The 20,747-nt window shown below is 38.7% G+C and overlaps 1 protein-coding gene across 6 annotated transcripts in view; it reads right to left on the bottom strand.

Annotated features, from left to right (window-relative positions):
* Nucleotides 1–5,042: 5,042 nt before the first annotated feature.
* TENT4A (terminal nucleotidyltransferase 4A) overlaps nt 5,043–20,747 on the bottom strand; it is a 62,358-nt gene continuing 46,653 nt past the window's right edge. The window contains exons 11-12 of one of the 6 annotated variants that reach the window (XM_075142423.1): nt 18,617–18,775; nt 5,043–7,285 (exon numbers count right to left, since the gene is read on the bottom strand). In XM_075142423.1, the coding sequence (XP_074998524.1) occupies nt 7,109–7,285; nt 18,617–18,775 (336 nt within the window). In that variant the 3' untranslated portion in view covers nt 5,043–7,108. Of the gene's footprint in view, nt 7,289–18,616; nt 18,776–19,221; nt 19,279–20,747 lie in introns of those variants that run through there. The other 5 variants (XM_075142422.1, XM_075142427.1, XM_075142425.1 and 2 more) reach the window with 5 other exon arrangements.

The raw sequence follows: 20,747 nt of genomic DNA, 5'->3' as shown, positions 1-20,747 counted from the left end.
AAAATTTGCCTCAGTTTCTAATTAGCCCTATTCTGCTTTCCCACAGAAATAAAGATGAAATACTGGTACGAGTTGTCCAGATAATGACTTTTGCCATTTGTTAGTGATACTAGTATCTTAAAGATCCTGGAGTTCTTCTCCGTACTAGCACTAAGAGGGGTTTTGATGGTGGTTTTAAGTCCTTATTACAAGCTCTGTAGCTTGGCATGTCACAATTCCCATTCTGCTGGGATGGTTACTTTCTATTTCCAGTTAAGATCATTAAGCTCTTAGATTTTGCTTCTTTTTTCTTTGTGGAGGTTTCCTTTTCTATATACCCACTCCTAACGAACATTCTTCTCTCTCTGATTTCTACGATGCAAAGTAACGGACAGCTCTGATCTAGACAGATATGATCTAGAGTTATTTAGGTAAAACCTGGGCTTCCGAATCTTATCTCTAAAAAAGCCTTTTCATGATGCTTTCAGCTCCATCAGTGCTGTTTTACTACCTTTCAGGCAGTATCAGTGTAAGTAATTTACCTACTCCTGTACTGCAGAATAAATGCAAACAAGCAGATTGTAATTATCAAAAGTTTCCATGATGAATCTATGCAACTCTCATCAGGAAGAAAAGGACTTAGCATTTTGGAGTATTTTGCTGATGTCCTACACAAACCACTACTCCCGCACATTTTCATTGTGTTACCATTGCAAATGCAAGTTGACTGAAATTAGAAGAGACAAAATATGTTTATCAATAATAATAATAATAATACAGAGAAGATACAAAGAAAAATGCATTTTAGTCAGGAAGATTTATCAATTTACTTCTTGATCAGTAATCTATGTTTGGGGACTATGCATTTCCAGGGATTATTAACTTCAGAAATCAGTATATTCTTACCTGTTTCAACCTGTTGTTCCTAGAATTTGCAGATACATTTTATCAAGCACAGGACAAAGCAAAAAAAAAAAAAAAAAAAAAATCAATTCCTGCCTGACTTCTCTTGCTGTTAAAACACTTCATAAACCCAACAGAGAAAGTAAAATCAAAAAATAGTTACTCTTTTTTTGTGATATCATAGAAAAATTTAGATTAGGAGGAGCCCTGCAGAGGTCATGTGGCCCAACCTCCTGGCCCAGCAAGACTGACTTTGAAGTTAGATCGGGTTACCTGGGGCCTTGCCCAGGCAGGTTTTTAAAATTTTAAAGGATGGAAATTTCACCACCACTCTAGAACATTTGTATTCAGTGCTTAACCACTCATGATTTCTAACACTCACACATGTAACTTGCATAACCTTACCTTACATTCCTTGACCACTCCTTTTCCACAGAGGAGTGGGAGGACACAGCAAGTTGTTTTGTTCAACTGTTATACCAGGAACTAGTCAGCAAACTGTTGCACAGACCTGCTCTTGAGCAGAAGTGGCAGCGTTTCCTCTTAATCTGCACGGCAAACAGACCGACCGGGCTGACTGCTCCCCCCGAGGTCCTTGTAAGGACAGCAGAACAAATCTTGCACTTGCAGCTGAGAACTGCAACTCTGCTCTGTTCATCTGCAGAAGACTGCACGCACGTCTATGAACGACTAATAGATTAATTTATTCTCTGTTCCTCAGTCTCCTAAGAAATTTCCCTGAAAGAACAGAGATGATTTGATGATCTCGCCCATGATTATACAGTAAGTCGTACTCAAGTTGTCTGTTATCACCTGGACAGGCAACTCTTGACAAGGGTGAGATTTCACCTACTTGTCTTGACCCCTCAAATTAGCCAGATGCATCCAACAGTAATCCTGAAGGGGTGAATGTAGCCCATCAGAAGATTCAGCTTTTCCTCTCTGGAAAGGAGGAGCAAGAAGCAAGAAATCTTCTTGCAAAGATTTTCTCCCCCAAGGGGATCAGTGCCAAAGTTTTCAGTGGTAGAAAGTGGTAATTTTAGCACAGAGGTTATGGACTTCCAGTTAAACACCGCTTTCACCCTCTCACACAGAAAATCCTGTAATAGGAGCTCCTAAATCATGCTTGTTTTAGGTTTAAAAATGAGTCAGTGAAGCATTTATCTGGAACCCATTTTTTAGTAAGACAGTAAATCAACCTACTGTTCAACTCTCGTAAGTTACTGAACCAGGAAACAGCTCGCTGCACAGCAAAGAATTCACAGCAGAAAAAAAGGTCACATCGGTGGGTAAGGGGAAAGTAGCTGGGGTCGGACGAGATGCCCTTTGCACCCACAATCTTAGCATGAGGGGCAGTGGCACAAAGGTCATTAGCAATAACACAGCAGAAAATTTTCCTGATCTCAAGCATAGATATTGTATATCAACAGTATGAGCATGCATATGGGCTATTCCCTGAAGGCAAAAAATCCCTCCATTCATAATTTCTTTTTATGTTCATGCAACAATCCCTCAATAAAAAAGGCCTATTAAAAAAGCAAATGGTTGGAGAATCCCTAATTGATTTGAAACTGAAAGGCTGCTGTGCCATAGGCAACATTCTGTGCCAAAACTTTTGCAGTAGCGTAACACTGAGAAGAAATGTGACCAGAGCTTTAGGCAGCAATTTTGCATGTTTCAGGTATAAAGATGTTCTACAAGAGGCATCCCTATCATCCTTTCACTGAAGCACAACTGTAGCCTGTGACCGTTACTTTAACCAATTGTAACAGAAATATATAGCTCATCTTCTAGCAAGAATCCTTGGTTAAAAAGTTAAGAACATTTTGCCCAATACATCTCTTGCAGATACAAGCTGTTTCCTTAAGTGATCTCCCACTGCCAAGAACAAATGTAGGACTTTTGTCATCCAAAATAGGCAGGCACCTCCAGGACTGAAACTTATGCAATGTGTTGGAAGGAAGTGGGGGAAAAAAAAAACCAACAAACCAAATTTAATACAAGTTAATATCGTGGTTGAAAAGAAAGCCTAAAGCCATCTGAAAAAGATTTTGGGAAAGGTCAGCTACAACAGTCTTCTGGCTGTGAACCTGAGTTTCAGTAAATGGTCAGTATTGTCATTCTGACACCATTTTCTGTTACAGGTGAATTAAAGTAAGCAACAACCTGTACTGGGTCTGAATACTGGGGTTTATTTACAAACCAACTAGATTAGAGCTTGTATCCTAGCTGATTATTTCACACACTCATCCGCTCACTCCCCCAAAGCATTACATTTGCGAGGGTCTCAACCCCCTTCCCAGCAGGGAGGCTTGCTGCTGGTGCCACGGCCCTTCGTGCTACGCAGCTACCCACAGTCACCAGCCCGAGGCAGTACCAGCCAAGGTCCCAGAGCATCCCCTGGTTGTTTTTCTCCACGCATCTTCCTAATCTCCAGGATCTTTCTTTTCAGGCTTCCCTTCTTTCTAAGGTCACTTCCAAAATCTTTCTTTTTGGCACCACATCTACTTTCCAGAACACTCCAAGCCCCAATCAAGATAGTCTATGTGCAGAAGTACCAGACATGATCGCCACCTAATCGACGGCTCTGTCATGTCTCTTAATTGGAGAATTCAGGACATAACTTAACTTTGGTTTAGTCCAGGTGTTATTAAATTTATAACCAGACTATATCAGCAGCAGCCAGCAAGTAGGCGGCTTGCTGTCCTTGAGAGCTGAGAAGTTGACACATTTACCGCCCCCCCCTCCCCCACATACACCGAGTTGCCTGTTAGCATTCACAGTTTAAGATTTTCTTTTTGCCCACAAATGACAAGGAGGTCACATTGCTTGAAGGTATAAAGGTATACTATATTTCAAACTGTTCTTTGACCGACTATTGCTATGCCCATTCTCAAGATGCTGTCCCACAGCTGTTCCCGTGGAAAGAAACACCGCGGAACCAGCAACACGGTACCAGCAGTCACATTTCTGTCTTCTCACCCTGCCTCAGTGCACGGGGGGATGCAGCTACAGGAAAAATCCGGTGCAACACCAGCATTGACATCTCTTGGAAATGGCAACAGATAGCAACTGAGCTCTTTCTATGATGTACTCTGTGGGCCCTGTTCATCCATTCAATTTGCAGTCTCTTCCTTCCACATCAAAGTCCATGGCTAATTTTGCCTGTAACAGTGTACAAAACTTTCAGTAGGGCTGGGAACAGATCAGGTGGATATCTGAGATCATTATCAGAGAACAAGGGTTCAAAGGAACAAAGTGAGACTCCTAATGCATTAAAAGGAGACTACTAACAAGGATAAATAGTTGGGCAGAATCTGTGGGAAGAATAAAGCAAAGTGGAGAAGAATAAAGAAAAAGTGGAGCCTAGGAAAACTGAAGTTCCAAGACCAATGCTGCCACACTACATCTTTGTGCCTGCAGAGATTATACATCCCTCTGTCCGCTGTGTCCCACTGGCTAACTGACCTTGACAGAAGAAAAATTGTTATTATCCCAGCTGTTACTGAGTGTTTATTATTTTCCCTTCCCTTTCCACCACTTCTCTATTTTTCTCCAGTGGATACTCATTAAGACTCTCTGATTCCAAATCCCTAGCCCTGCATTACTGCCTATTAAAAATACTTCAGTTCCCTTTCTTGGAGTTCACGGATTTACACAAGTTCCTTCCAAAGACTCAATTTCTGAAATTCTGAATCTGAGTCAGTTACTGACATTTCAGAGTCCTCTCAGACAGTTAATAGAAATCAACAAAAAAGACAAGTTATGTCTTTGAGGAGGCTGAAAAATGGACAAAGATTTTGAAAGGAATTTAGAAGCTACAGGGAGGGACTAAAAAATTATATGGAAAGTTAAGGTATCCCAAGGGATCAGTTAGTCAATCTCCTCTTTTAAGAATATTGTTGGGAACTACCTCCAGCTCCTTTGCTTTCTGATTATCAAGGGATCAAATCCACGACTATGAAATCAACAGACATGTTCATTACTCCCTTTATAAAGGCATCACAAATGTTTGCGGAGGGTGTCCATCCACCTTCCAAACTCATTCTGAAGGCATGAACAATTTAAAGCAGATGTTCAAAGCGTACGTCAAACAATGGGATAAGGTCAAGTATTACTTCATCCATTGAATTTCCCATAAAGATGTACAGAAGAGTGACTGGTCTCCAAAGTTTATTAAAAATCAAAGAATAGAAAACTTTACATAAAAATATGTCAATTTTAGCTTCCACATAGTTGTCCACACAAAAAATTTAAACATGATTTTTTTTAAACCTGTAGCACATAACCACAGTGATAGCCAGGCCAATTTATTTGGTTCACCATGACTGAAGTGTTACATGATACCACTTTTCAAATGAGTTTTGCTTTAAAATGGACGCTAGTATAAGACACCAACTAAAGCCTTTGAAGGCTCTTTAATGTAGTTATGCTCAATATTGCTAGTGTGTGAAGACTAAGCAGTACAGGCTCATGTAACAGCCCTTAGATATTATTTATGAATCAGCTCACACTTTTTAAAACTTTTTTTTTTTAAATTGTGATGAGTCTGGAGCATTAAGACAAACTTTTTGCAAACAGATATGCACTACTCTACTCTGGAATGTTGCCCTCTCTCCCCTCAAGGACCTGTTTGTGTTTGACAGATTCAGTAATAACATCAACTACTTCTGATTCAAAGGCATACAGCATATTAAAAAGCTTCATGCTTGACACCTCATTTTAATATTCAGATATCAGTTTTAAAACCTTCTGTATCTGTACACAGTATAGATGTCCTGTTAACAGAATTCTTCAGCTTTCTCTGCTAGTGGACTTGTATAACTGATCTGTAGTTTTCTGTATAGCTTAAGAACTCTCACTAAAAAAAATGGGAAGTCAGAGGGCATGAGATGTGACCTACTCCCAGGACAACTGTGGTGCTTTAAAAACTCAGGGTTAGGCAGGATGTACATTTTTCAAAAAGTTAAAGACAGTGTTTGTCATGGCAATACACACTTGCATAGTATACCTGTATGCATCTGTAAATTAAGTGCCAGCCACTCATTCTGTGTACAACACTGGGCTGTGCTCTCCTGCAATACATTAAAAGATACTTCTCGTAATGCTTAGAGCAGCTGAAGTACTTTTTATATATTTGCTCTTAACAGAACTAATGCATACTGCTATACAGATTCCTTAATGGAATCAACATATTTCCTTTCTCCACATTCCTTAAGCCGGGTACCTCTGTTTAATAATGTTGTTTGAACCCAAACATTAACAGGTTACGTTACTAAAATGCATCAAAGCGTGTAGTTCACAGCTTTTTAATTTCACATCAGGACTCGAACCAACCTTTTTCCCCTCCCTCTCAAAAGTTTTACTTCTGGTACTACAAATGCTGGATTTGTTGTCTAGTTAAAGGAATAAAATTAAAACTCATTGGTCAGAGCAAGACAACTGATAGAGGCCAGACAATGAGCTAAAAAACACAGGGTCAAAATGCTTTGGAGCTTAATACCTTCTTAAAACCATAAGCCAAATCGCACTTTCATTGTGAATCAAGAAGCCTCAAATATTACCAAATGTCATGTTTGTAACACTGCTCAGACAACCTGCCAAAACTATGAACCCAACTTAGATAATGCAACCTGGGAAAGGATCTGTAAATTAAAAAACCTCTTCCCCTTAAATATAACTTATGTGACAATATGAAATTAAATTAAAAATTCCAAGTTATTGCACAAATTATACTTCCAATATTTACAGAGCAAAAAATTCTGAACTTTGAAACAAAAACAGGAGAGCAGCAAATTTACTTTTATGAATTCCCAACTTGATTTGCTGCAAAGAAAAAAAAAAGAATTCCAAGGGGCTGAAGTTTCCTTCACTTCTAAAATAAAAGAAAACAGAACCCACAAAGGAACAGATGTAGCCACAGCAAAAAAAGCCACAGCATTTGTAAATGTCCTTGCAGTTCTATTGTCAGAGCTGCTTCGGCACTGTATGAACCATTGTGGGAAGGCAGAAAACAAACTTCCACATTTAATAAGGCTTCACAGATAAGCACAACTACTTCTTGAAGATGGACTGAACCACCACACAAAGAAACATGCAAAGAAGTCAGCTGCAGATATTTGGCAACACCAATAAAACGATGTGCTGGACGCTGGTCTCCATCCCTCAAGTCGAGTGGCACTCACTCAGTTTGTCTGAACAGGGAAGGTCATTTTGGCATCTGCCATTATCTGCTCAGACTAATAGGCAAACTGTCTCTGTGTTTTTTTCTTCTCCATATATTACGATTGTACTGGTGGTGTCCTCGGTTACCAACTGGTTGCCTCATGCCTCCACTGCTGACAGGGCTGTAGCTGTTGCCTTGGTTATGAGTTCCTTTCATGGAAAACTTCATTCCACTGTGCTGCTAAAAAACACAAGATAAGCACTCAGTTTAGGCATACAAACAACTGAAACAAAGCACATATTACCAGCAGTATTTCCTCAACATTCAAGTCATTCCCACAGAACACTGCTTGAAGCAACTGGTCTTTTCATGCTTGTCTAATTTTAGCTGTGCAAGTCCGATGGCACTGACAGCTTAAGAAGTGTTTTCTGAAGTAAATGCGCTGCAAATGAAATCGTGTAGATTTCAAAGCGTCCTTAAAACCCTTGGATCTCAGTATGACACACACTCACTATGCATCACCCTTATAAAAACAGAGACCTTCCACATTAAATACTAATTGTGACAGTCGTGTCCATTTCAGAGGATCTTGGCAAGAGCACGACCAAGTGAGATACTCAATAAGACTTTCAAAAACATCATGGATAAAGGTAAGGCCTTTATGATATGTATGTATCATAAGAGCTGATACATACAAAGCACAAATCTGCTCTGCCCATAATCTCACCCAGCTACAGGTAAACTAGCTGTGGCTTGTAAGGAGGTTGTAAATTCTACTGGCCTGATCATAGCGCTATACGGCTCCTAGACCATACTTCACAGCCAGACCAAGGCAAAACAATTAAATGATCAGGAACATAGCATGACACTTTCTTTGGGGGAATTCTCCAATAACATGGAACAGAAACTGCCAGAAAGGTTTAGTGGCAGCCTGAGTAACTCTGCCACACCATAAGGTACTAACAGGCATCCCTATCACCTAGTGGCATACAGTAAGTTTGGTTTAGCATGTGTGTACTTAAAATAGGTACAAGAGTTTCAAAAGATGAAATTGAAACAGACTTCCCAACCACTGCTAACTTCAATGCAAGCAGCTTTTTCTGATGTCTGACAGCAATAACTTTAAGACAGACAACTGAATGCCTTTAACAAAAGCTAATACATCATTTTGTACCGTAAGTGGTTAAAACAGGAACAGCACAAAGCTAACATTTGAGGCAACTGCTTAGAATATGAAATACCTGCAGCTACTTTAGTAACCTCTACTTCCAAACAAGTTTGGAGTAGAAAGAAATATGAGAACACCAAGCCATCATTACAATTGTGAGCACAAAACCAAAACAGTTATTGAAGGCATAATTCCATAAGCAACATTTTACTGTCAAATTATAATTAGAAGAGACACTGAGCATACAGAAAAACAAACTGGTGAAGACTAGTATTGAGGAATAATTAAAGTTAACTGCAGGGTGGTAAAAAACCCTTAAACCATTTTTTAATTTGTAAAGTGTATCCTACAGCAACTTGATCAACCTTCAACATGCGACTTCTAGACTCCCAAGACAGACGTGCTAAGTGCTATCCTCAGACTACCAATGGTAAAATATTCAACAGAAAAAGGGAATGCAAGCTGAGAATTCCTCATTCTTAAGAGACACACCTGCCCAAGCCTTATTTATGGACATATGTTGCTAAAACATCTACTAGAAGCTATTTATGAAAGTCAACATGAAACTAGAAAAAATTTAGAATATGTTTTATATTTTTGGTAAGTGGTCCTTTAAGCAAACACACCATCTTGTCACAGTCTTGTGCAACAAAGTTTTCTAGTTCAGTAAGTGTACATCTGACTCTCAATTATATCAGCAGACAATTAAGCACCTACATTAAATGAGGTCAAAATACTGAAAATGATCTTTCAACAGTCAAAACACTAAAACCAGCCAGTCATTACAGTTACCCTCAACTATATGCTGAAAAAAAGACAGAAGAAAACTTTAGTTTTGCTACTGTACAACCAGAACAAAACTTTGACCAAGGAGCATAGAAAGTGTCAGCAAGCCTATCCTCTTCAGCAGGAAATGTGAAAAATCTGGCAACTTCATCCTCAATATGAGGATTCAGCAAAAAAATTATTGGGGGTAGGAAGGCAGGTCACCACAAGATCAGACAAGCACCACAGCAAGTATGACAATTAAGCCTATCTACCTGTACCCTAAAAGAAGTCATATCCCTGGTTTGTTCACAAGGTAATCAAACTTCCAAAGAATGATTAATAAGCTAGCCAGAAAGTGATCTCTAGCTTGTCATGAAGTATCTTGCATTGCTTTTTAGGCCACCAAGATAAAGACTGTCAAACTATCAGAGCAGAATCTGAATCCATCTGTCTTATGACTCATCAGCTGAGAGCAGGTGCTTAAGGAAGTTGACTCAGGAACCTCTTAAGTCAGAGATGATGCCTTTATATTTACTAGTTCTCAACTAGGTATTGTTCACTAGTTTTTTCAGATTTTTGAAACCATAAGCTTTTAGCATCCTGTGCTATGGCATTTCACAGCTTAAATGAGCATTATGTTTAATTTGAACCTACTATCTGATGATTTTTCAGTTCTTGGAGTAATTACTTTCTTGTCGTTCTGCTCTCTGACTTTTCCACATACTGCTGATGACCACACAGACCTAGATCATATACCTCCTCATCTTCTTCCTCAGATTAAAGAATCATTCATTGTTCACACAGAAGCAATTCCACACATTTGACCGCTCTTACCATCCTTCCCTATTCTTCTTCCATTTGTATTATTACTTTTTTCTGATGCAAGAGGCAAAATTGTACTCACTCTTCATGATGGGGGATGTACATGGATTTTTACATGATGTTTTCATTTCTGCTTTTTATTCCTAATAATGTCTGAGATTTAGTTTGACACTGAATTCTCAGTAGGAAATCAAGAAAGCATTATCAAAGCAATTTTCTGCAAAAACGTTAAGATCTCATCTTTGCAAGAAACTGTCAGCCCAGGGCCTACCACTCTCTACAAACTTTAAAGTACTTCTCTCCCTCCTGATGCATTGCCTTGAAAGGTCCTTCTGCACTCGGCCCTTAAGGAGCTTAACAACATGAGCAAACTTCGCCACACTTCGTCCATTGCCTTTCAGATGTTGGGCAGCATGAGGCCCAGCACAAACTCCTGCAGGGCTTTCCTGGTGAACTCCATTTACCACAGAAATTGAATCATTGTTTCTCACCTTTTAACTAATTAATTGCTTACAGGAGGACACACATCTTTCACTTAGTTTCTTTCAGAATCTTTGGTAAAAGATATTTACTTCACGTCCTTTGCAAATCCCAAGAGGCTGTATCAAACAGCTTTCTCTTGTCCACACACTTCTAGATATTCACATGCTCAGAACTCCCATATCACTGAGAAATGGCATCTCTGTAAGCAATGATGGCTGGAGAGAGATCAGATAATCAAAAAAGAAAGCCCTTCACCTGTGATACCACAGGGCTCCCATCACAGGGCTATGGATTCAACAACTGAATGATAGAACTGGGTTTTCTTTGGGAGTTTTTTGCCTTTTTTTTTTTTTTTTTTGACAAGTCTGTTGAATTTGTTCCTCAGCAAATAAAAGCTGCTAGGTCTGGAGGGAAAACTAAAAAATTACGTTTAACAGAAGCCAGGGAGCAGGGGTGGAGAGGAATTCTGTATCACATACCAGCTTAAAAAAGTTTCCAGATATTTTAACAGAAATTTAAGAACAGGATGTTCCTGGCCTTTACCCCAAACAACAGAAATCTGGTAGAAATTGAAATACCAAGTAATTATTTGCTAAGGAAACCAAACTTTTATTCTTAAATACTGGCAAATTTACTATACAAAACTCCTGACATTCAAAGACACTCATTATTCAAAAAGAAAATTTCTGGCAAAAAATAAATCACCTACACTTTGAAATAACACAAGTAGCATAACAGAGCTGAAGTCTAAACATAAACAGGGTTTCTGAATTGTTTTGGTGTTTGGCATTTTTTGCCTGTTAGCATCTCTAATGTAAGCAGAAAAAAGCAGAGAAGTGTTAGCAATGAAAATGAAGTACCAGTACTCTTAACTTTAAAAGAAAAGAGATTATACATATAGGACTCAAAAATTGGTAAGTACCTACAAAGCTGAAGAAAAAGTTTACAAAAGGCATAAGACAGTTTAGAAAGAACATGTATTTACTATTTTGTTGTTAAGACTACAGGATTAATGGCCATGCTTGAATCTAGTCTGCAGTTGATCGAAATTGTAATCAAACTTGTACACTTCAAAATCATTCCATGTGAAATATTAGAGAGTACCATTCAGAAGAACTTTAAGGCACTATTAACATTTTAAGTATCCCCTTAAATAACTTAATATACATCCTCAAAATATTTCAAAGTTCTTTTCAATTTCTCATCATATTTCCAAATTCTCTATTTTCGGCTTGTAGCAAAAAAAAAAACCCCACACAAAGAACCCTTTTTTAAAGGATTTATGTTCACTTTCCCACTTTCTGAGCATAACAACATCTGGAAATATACTAAAAAATGCATCTTGCATGTAAGTAAAATTTACCTTCTTGTTCTTTATGAAATAAATTCACTGTTTTGCAGAGAAACAATGGGCAATGACCTAACCAACATTTTAGACATTACTGCATGAGCAATAAATCAAGTATTAGGCAATGGTTCAACCAAGCCTCATTAAATTAGCTAACAGGATTCTACAAGATATTTGCACCAGCTATCTGGGCGTACTCTTAACCTGGTAAGATCTATAAGCGGTTTAGATTTCTAAGCTGAAGTATAGCAAAACCAAAATAAGTTCTTACTCAAGTTGTTTAGAACTGGTGATCTGGGAAAATAAGGGCCATAGCACTGCAAACATCAAAGACACTTCCCCTCCTTTTGGGCCCTTTGTTTAGACCTCCTGGCTACTTTCAGCTACAACTGACAAGATCTTGAGTCCTGGAGAGATTTTATAAAATGAGCCCAAACCCATTTCAGCTCTCATTAAAAGGGGAAAACAGCATTTATGCAATCAGCTGTGAGAGCAGCAAAGAAAAAAAAAATCAACATGGAGACTAGAAAGAGCTCAAAAGCAAGAAAAGTTTTAGACGTTTCTTATCTTCTAACACTAGAGAACTGAAAGACTCAAAGCCACAAGGCAGCAGGTTATATTGGTCCTTCATATCTTATTTTACTTTGTGCGGTAGCTCTGCCAGTAGCCTGTAACAAAGAGAAGCTTTTGGTTCTCTTCACCTTTATCAACAGGTTCAGCAACTATTAGTATGACCAGTTCAAAGACGAACTAGTATTTGAGAGATCAGAGGGCCTAGTCCCCAGAATAAGTGACTGACAGTAAAGACTACCATCATAATCTGAGCATATTTTGAACTACCTTATGGTAAAGAAAGTAGAATCTGACAGACGAAATAAATACCCTTTTTGATCTTGTCACCCATCAGGTTTCAAAAATGAGGGGCGAGAGTCAAAACAACACTACCAGAAGACAGAATTCATACTGCAACTTTGCTACTGTTGTGACATGGGCCATGAAGTGTTATCTGCATACTTGTCATTAAAGAAAAAAGAGATAATAGCTTCTCTAGCATAAAGCTGACAATTTTAGACCTTAAAAATCTTATCTCACTGATATTTCTCACCTTTTTATTTGGAACAAAAAAGTAATATTACAGTGAGCAGACCCAAAACACTTCCCAAATGATGAGCTGATATCAATACAGTACATGTGAAAGTCAGTAGAGGAAATGCATATGTGAGTATTTAAATCAATCTCAGTTTGGGAGCAGCAATCTAATTACAGTGACATTGGAAGATAAAGGTGTACTACGCAAACAAAAATCAGTTATTACTTCTACATTTCCATAAGTCTATCTTTTATTTACAGGGGGTTTATTTATATTCCTAGAAACTACTCTTTAGACTTTGTGTCTTTCCTGCAACTCAAAAAGCACTCGGGAAGCAACCACCAAGGTGGTCAGAAACTTTCTCAAAGTCATATAAACATCTAGGCTGGATGTTTATATGGAGACCTCTGGAGACCTGAATGTCTATATGGAAGCTGGATGTTTATATGGAGACCTCTGGAGATCATTTAATCCAACCTTCTGTTATAAGCAGAGTCAGATTAGGTTATCCAAGGTCTAGTCAAGCTGAGTCAGTTTCCATACATAGAAGAATATCACCACATAAAGACTGTCCATATAAATATATGACAATCTAGATGAAAAATATCTTGAGTACTGTTTTCAGCTGAACAGCCTCTGAAACTCAGATGCAGTTTTTTCTTCTCTCCATTCTTTAGGAAAGGAAAAAAACCATCATCTTTTCCTAATTTTGCATGTATTAAATCAAAAACCAAACAAGGTTCTGTCATACACAGAAGATGGGAGTCTGACATTTAGAATCGAAACTGTTTCCAAAGTAGACAGTAGTATCCTCCTTCCTTTGCCCAAGAAAATGTATGGACACCAAGGAAGTATTCCACCCTAAATGAAAGAGCTCTAAATGAAAGATAAGAAAAATGCCATTTGGTTGACTGAAGAAACATTCAGTACCTAAACAGCTTAATAATGCCATTGAAGAAACAAATCAGGTCACTTCTAAATTGAAGTTAACGTACTAAAAACTCTGAAGCATCAGACTATACTAAGGGAATTTAGCATATAGTCATACATCTGACTACTTGATGACACCTGCATTCTCAGAAACATTTGGTAAAGTAGACTAGAGTTCAGCCTTGACATGAATTAAAATGTATCTTTCCAAATGTAACTTTCATTGAAGTGAACTACACTTAACTGCTTGTACTTATCTAAAAGAAATACATTTTTGACTCAAGCCCTGACCGGTTTCCAGCGCTGCTAACTTTTGAGGAATCATTCCAGAGATACTATTAGTATCAGCATTACTAGTGAGACAAAGCAACACCACTAACAATTGTTCTGGATAAGAGCAAACTCTGAAGCACAGTATTTTAGCCAGTGAAGTGCCTGTAAAGCAATATAAACAAGCAGTTTGAAAGTTTAAGTGTCTGGCCTTATATGGCCAAACAAAAGAATCTGAAAAACAAAGTACTTCTACAAGTTCTTCTAAGAGTTATTTAGACTGTGATATTTCAGCACTGACATTACAGTTTCATTTCCTAGTTGTCTCCTGTGCTTCACAACTGAGCCAGTGAATGCTGCTATGAAATTTTTAGAGAACATATTCATAATCAGACACCACTCATCTAAAGGGTCTTCAGTGGAGGTTTTCTTAGACACACTGGAAGCCAGCGCAGCAAAAGGACTGGTGCTTACTGGCTTTAAGACACTTTTGAATCAAAAGACCACTCTTTGGGAACAAAAACACAACTTAAAAAGTAACAGAAAAGAGTTCTTCTGACCTAAGCAACATGAAGTTTCTTCTGTCTTCATCGGTGACTAAGTGACCAGCAGTCCAAGAACAAACTGAACTTATTTCATCCCAAAATAACAACAAGGAAAGTAGTCCTTTCTTCTCCATGGGAAGTCACCAAGCAATTTCCACCCCCCTCCATTCATCTAGATGTGCATGCCAGTATCTGTTTTTCTGCTTATTCCAGTGGGCAGCACTACTTCATAAATTGTTCTGCTCTCCCAAGAGAAATTTCAAACTGCTTGTCAGCAAAGTAGAAGAATGATTACCTTGGAAAAATGATGATGATCCCGAAAAGCATACAGACCTCTATCAGGAGCTTAATTAGTCCCTGAACTACCTGCAAATTCTCCAATTAATTATGCAGTATGTAAATAGAATCGGTAATCACACCAAAGTTGTTTCAAAAAAGAAAGCATTAGGAAGCTGTAATGACAAAGAATTTGCCTAGAAGGCTGCAAGTTGTTCAAAATACAGTTAGTGCTCTTGACATTGGCACCTCCTGCTTTTGAGGGTAGTACTGGACACCTAGGTACAGCTTCCAAGCTGAACTGAGGCGGAGAAAATTGCCCGGGAAAAGGCTGAAGACACCATGCAGACAAATGAATCCCTTTCAAAGACTATGAATACGAAAGAACACTTGCTGTTAAGAAAAAGGCTTGCACATGTTCAAGTCTATCAGGATAGGAGTCCTCTGAGCTAGTAAAATGTGCCCATTAAAAGTTATAAACTAGCATGGTCTTAAGTTACATCAACTGCAAAAGGAAAGCCATCAACCTAATCCAGCTCAGTCATGCTCCAGAAAGTTGCAAATGAAAAGAAGACATTCATGATATTCTGGGTGGAATGATTTCATTTCCCACTTCTGACTTGGTCATAATCCTTATCAAAAAAGAACATTTCTACTTTGCAATAGATAAGCTTTTGGTAAATTCAATGCAGAAAAACAATCATCCCATTTCTAAAATGTAGATAGCAAGAAATTCCTGTGATTTAACATGAATCTCAAAGGCACATCTTTGTCCAGAAAAAGCCACAGAAAAATTTCCCGATTTTAAACATAAGTATTGTACAAACTACTAAAATAACAGTTACTTGGAAAGGACAGCCAAGTAACAGAAAGCCAGGAAAAGTGCTACAAAGCAGTTGTTTTCCAAGATCCAAAATTCCAACAGAGATCCAAAATTCATGCAACACACTGCCTCTTCACAACTGAGGCAAAAACTCTGAATGCCAACTTGTTTTATACCAACAACTGCATGCCTCAAAATGGGATATTTTTTTGTGTGTAATTTTGATGAAGTTAAGCTCCAGGGTACCTCTTCAGAAAAGCAGAGTTGTTAAGGGAAAGAATAAACTTGACTAAGTTTGTATTTTACATTAAGTTTAACTTAAAATAGCTCTCCAGTTTTATTTTAAACAAACTTCAAAAGTTTCAGACTGTAATTAGCATGTGAATACTCAATTGCAGACACTAAAATAGCAATATATTGTTCTATTAGCTTCTTGCTAATAGAAAATATTTCCTGTGCAGATAAGCCATTTTTGCCTAGGTAAGATTCAGCAGTAGGGGAGAACAGGTAAGGCGAGGAAGAGGGAGGGAGGAATCTGTGTAATCACTTAGAAGATTAAAACAAAAGGCATACCTCGGTAGATGACTGAGGATTGCAGAGGTAGCTGAGAAGAGCATGTGATAACAGCTTTCAAAGATGCTGTCCCTTCTATGTTAACCTGCCTGCAAGGAAATAGTGGAACACCTGCGGTATGCAATGGGAAAGTAGCCTGGTCTAAATGAAAAAGAGGGTGAAAAACATTCCCGTGAAGAGCCCAAAACAAGCACTTGTATAGGAACTATGAAGAATCTGGGCATCAAGCTATAACATGCCCTAACTCCATGCTGATATTATTGAACATTGAAAATGCTCCAGATGAAATTTCTTCATTATTCATCTAAAAGTTTCAACTTTTAAAGCACTATCTGATTTTTTTTTATTCTGTAGTAAGTGGCAGTTACCATCTCCAGATATATAAATCAAACTCACAAGCTGAATGAAAAGTATTCCCTTACATGCCAGGCTCAAAGTATTTTGATCAGCAGCACAAAGTCCAGCTGGAGGTCAGCAGCTAGTGGTATATCCCAAGAGCTGACACTGGGACCAATACTAGTTAACATCTTCGTTAATGACCTGGATGATGGGAGAGAGTGACCCTCAGCACAGTTGCAGATGATACAAAATTGGAAGGAGTGGCTAATACATAAGATGGTTGGGCTGCCACAAAGAGGGACCTCATCAGGGTGGAGAAATGGGCTAACAGGAATCTCACGAAGTTTGAAAAAGGAAAATGCTAAACTCTGCCCTTGGGAAGGAATAAGCCCACACACCAGCACACACTGGGCACTGACCAGCTGGAAAGCAGCTTGGCATGAAAACCAGGGATTTCCAGTGGACAAGTTGAACATGAGCCAGCAATGTGCCCTTGCATCAAGGAAGGCCAACAGCACCCTGGACTACATTAGGAAGAGTATCTCTAGCAGGTCGAGGGAGGTGATCATTTCCCCTCTACTCAGCACTGGTGAGGCCACACATGGAGTGTTGGGCCCAGGTCTGGGCTCCCCAGTAATAAAAAGTCATGGACATACGGGAGTGAGTCCAATGAAGGTCCGTGAAGATGAATAAAGGACTGAAACATTTGTCATACAAGGAAATGATGACAGAGCTAGGACTGTAATCTCAAGGAGAGAGAGCTCGGGAAGGATCTTATTGATGGGTCTAACTAATGAGAGGGTGTAAAGAAGATGGTGCCAGACTCTTCTCACTGGTGTCCTGTAAAAGGACAAGAAGCAATGGGCATAAGCTGAAATACAGAAAACACCATTTAAATTTAAGAAAAAAAAACTTCTTCACTGGAACAAGTTGGAGAGTCTCGATCCTTGGAGATACTCAAAACCCTGACTGGACAAGGCCTTGAGCAACCTGCTGTAGCTGACCCTGTTTTGGGCAGGAGGGTTGGACTAGGTGACTTCCAGAGGCCCCTTTCAAACTCAACTATTCTACAATTCTGCAAAATACTTGAACAATCTCAAAGCAGAAACTGAAGCAAATACATCTTGTGTCATGCCCAAAGTGTCACGGAAGCGCTGAATCAAATAAAAAAGACGAGGTCGTTAAGTTGAAAATATCCTGGCCCTAAATTCCCAGGAACTGTGATAGAAGGTCTGAGAGAAGAAGGAAAACTTTGTAAGAACCTGACCAAAACTAGGTTTCAAATAAACCAGCTCATTATTTTGTTATCATAGGCAACCTACAACCCACAACTTGCATTAAAGCTCATATAAGGCAGCTGTTTTGACTACTAGTTTTAATAATCAAGATTGAGGGAATATTTTCCTACAGATAGAGGCACTGAGGCTGTAAGAAAAACCGAGGATTTTTCTTCCCCTTGTACTATAATGGATACACTAGCTAAAATACTTCAGGCTAGTTGAGTAACATACAGTTTCCCTGCACGTTCACCTCCCAGCACATTTAAGCACACATTTAATACTTTGGTAAAAATTCTTGTACACATGCCCATAATTAATTTTCTGTTCTCTATCTTTAAAATTTATTACAAAAAGTTACAAGTGTAGTCAGATCTGTTCTAATAATTCAAAATCAAGACAACTAAACAAGCTTAGACAGGTCAGTACTATTTCTTCAGATTCAAAAACTAGCTTACAGATACACCACCTACATAAAGTTTCTATTTTAAGAACAGGAAGTTAAATAGCCTAAAGATCTGCAAATATCCCACTGGTTAGGCACCAGGAGTCTCAAATACAGCTTAAGGAGTCAGACATCTGACACTCTCCCTTCAACTTATTCCTAGGTGTTAGTGTGCTGTGGAAGGGCTCATATTCAGAGATGCATCTCAAACACCGAACCCTTTCCCACCCATTCTTCTCCCCACACTTCTGACATGGCAGATAACTACTTTCATGATCACGTGAAGTTTAGCACATGCTATATGAAGGTTATCTTCAGAGGTTTTTAGACTGACAGCACAGCGCAAATGATCTACACTTCCGATTAGATCGCTTTCTCATGAACAAGTCGCTCCATTTAGTTGGCTCATACCTGATTACTGGCGGCCATTATCAAGGTTCTCGTAGGCGCAGATTGGGGTTTACCACTTGGCATAGGCAATGCGGGTGGTAAACTGGCCATAAGCTGAGTCGGTGCTTGCAGACTGAACTGGTAAACATTAGGAGCTGTGCAAGGTGGTGTATCAGAATCCTTTTGGCAGAGAAAAAGGGGAAAAGAAAAGCAACTTTACAGAAAGTACAGTATATACAGGCTATGCATGTGAAAATGCACCCAAATATCAACTCATGTGAATACTGTAAAATGTAATGATTTTTTTCAATGGTAATAAATAAAATACAAGCCAGCACTAGGTTTATTTTACATATCTAGCAAAAGTTTAATTGAACCTGCATCAAGGAGAAAACATCAACAGGTCTATGGCAATCACAAGTCAGTTCCAGTCAGCGCAATCTAAAGCCAAAGTTATATCTCTACCAAATTCGAATTAAAAGATGGGAACTAAGGTTGGGAAAAAAACGGAACAAGAACAGCGACACTGTTAGTGATACAAGGGCTAGAATTTTAGGTGTCATGACAGAATCAGTCCTCTGAACAGTGTTCTGGATTGTACTTATCTGTACGGCAAAGTTACTCACTGTAATTGTTATAGTCTTCTCCCACTCTACCCAGCAACAGCAAAGTTAGGGCTCCACCTACCAAGAAACAAGGAGACGGTCTGCCAGTCAAGACTAGTATATGCGCACCAGTCACCCTCTTCACTGCTAGTTAGGAGTTCTGTTCCCCGCACTTTCCATCGGAAATCCAAGTGATAATTCTTCAGGGGAAGCAAGATGGATGTAGGATTACAGAAACAGATACTGCAATGGAACTGGTATTACTGATTACTATTCCTCCTCCTTCCAGCCTGACCAACAGCAATTACAGATGCATCATAAGCAGTCATACTGGTGATGTTAAAACACTGTGTACCTGGAGCACTTAACAGACAACAAGCAAGGAGGCAAGCACAGATGCAGCGGTTTATAGGAATTACTGAAGTCTGAAAACACCCAACTGACAACTTCAATTCCTAAGTGGCCAATTATTTTTTAAGTTGAGAAAGCTGAAAAGCAAGCTACAGTCTTTTGAAACAACTTTGAACACAGATCTTGTAAAACTTTTTTTTCAGCCATAACACAATGGCAACAGATAAGTAGCTTTCTCTACATTTTACTGCTGCTTTTTACCTCGCCCTTAACTCCAAAGTATTCTGAAGTTGAAAATAATGGAAAAAACTATTCTTTATCCCAAACCACTAGTGTTTTTTCCATTCCCAGCCATTTGGCTCAAAGTATAGCAAGAGATGGGGCTTGGCCAATTAGTAGTTTAGGAGTTACCATATTAAAAGATATTATTGGCTCAGCTCATCAAGGATCTTTAACAGTAATTGCTGAAATATTCTATTGCTCTTTCTCTAAGGATTAATTGCCTGGAAGCAAAAACTCTTCACTTAAACCAAACAAATTTTAAATAGACCTCCAGCACTACTTGCCCTCACATGGCCTTGCTTTCCAAATTAGATTCTTCGGTTAGAGAATAGGCTGTCTAGGAAAATATTTTCAAGAACAGAAAGAAGAAAATATTTTAAAGCTTTTTTGGGGAAAGGAGAAGGTCATTTAGGAGAGACTGACTGTGTGAATACTGAGCAGCCTAAGCAATGAACTACTGGAAAGCAAAACTTGCATCCCCGCTGAAGCGAATACCCACAGTAGAAACAGTCCTCAATAAAACTGTCAGCTATTAGAACAATCACTCCTTTATTGGTCCATATAAAGTTGTGCTTACTAAAAAATGAGTTCTAGAAAGAAAGGAGCTGCCCTCCTACTAGGTCAACTAGTAGTAAAAGTTATAGTATGCCTTTGTGAAGCAGTTTCAGATATTTGCATCATGAATTCACTAGACAGATCATACCGTTAACAAGAATCTGTGTAGAAACTTAAGTCTTATTTATGAGATCAGATGTTTACCATTTAATAAATATGTTCACAATGGGCAACTACATACCATAGCACTGATCAAAAAATTAAGTTTAGTTGTATGCACATGCAAAGCCACCTGCCTAGATGAGATGGCATTTTTCTTCTTTGCCCAATCCTACAATATCAGCCACGGGACCAGGCTA

The sequence above is a fragment of the Calonectris borealis genome, chromosome 2, assembly GCF_964195595.1.
Source record: "Calonectris borealis chromosome 2, bCalBor7.hap1.2, whole genome shotgun sequence".
In the NCBI taxonomy this organism is placed as follows: Eukaryota; Metazoa; Chordata; class Aves; order Procellariiformes; family Procellariidae; genus Calonectris; species Calonectris borealis.
This window is presented reverse-complemented; position numbering and strand designations above follow the sequence as displayed.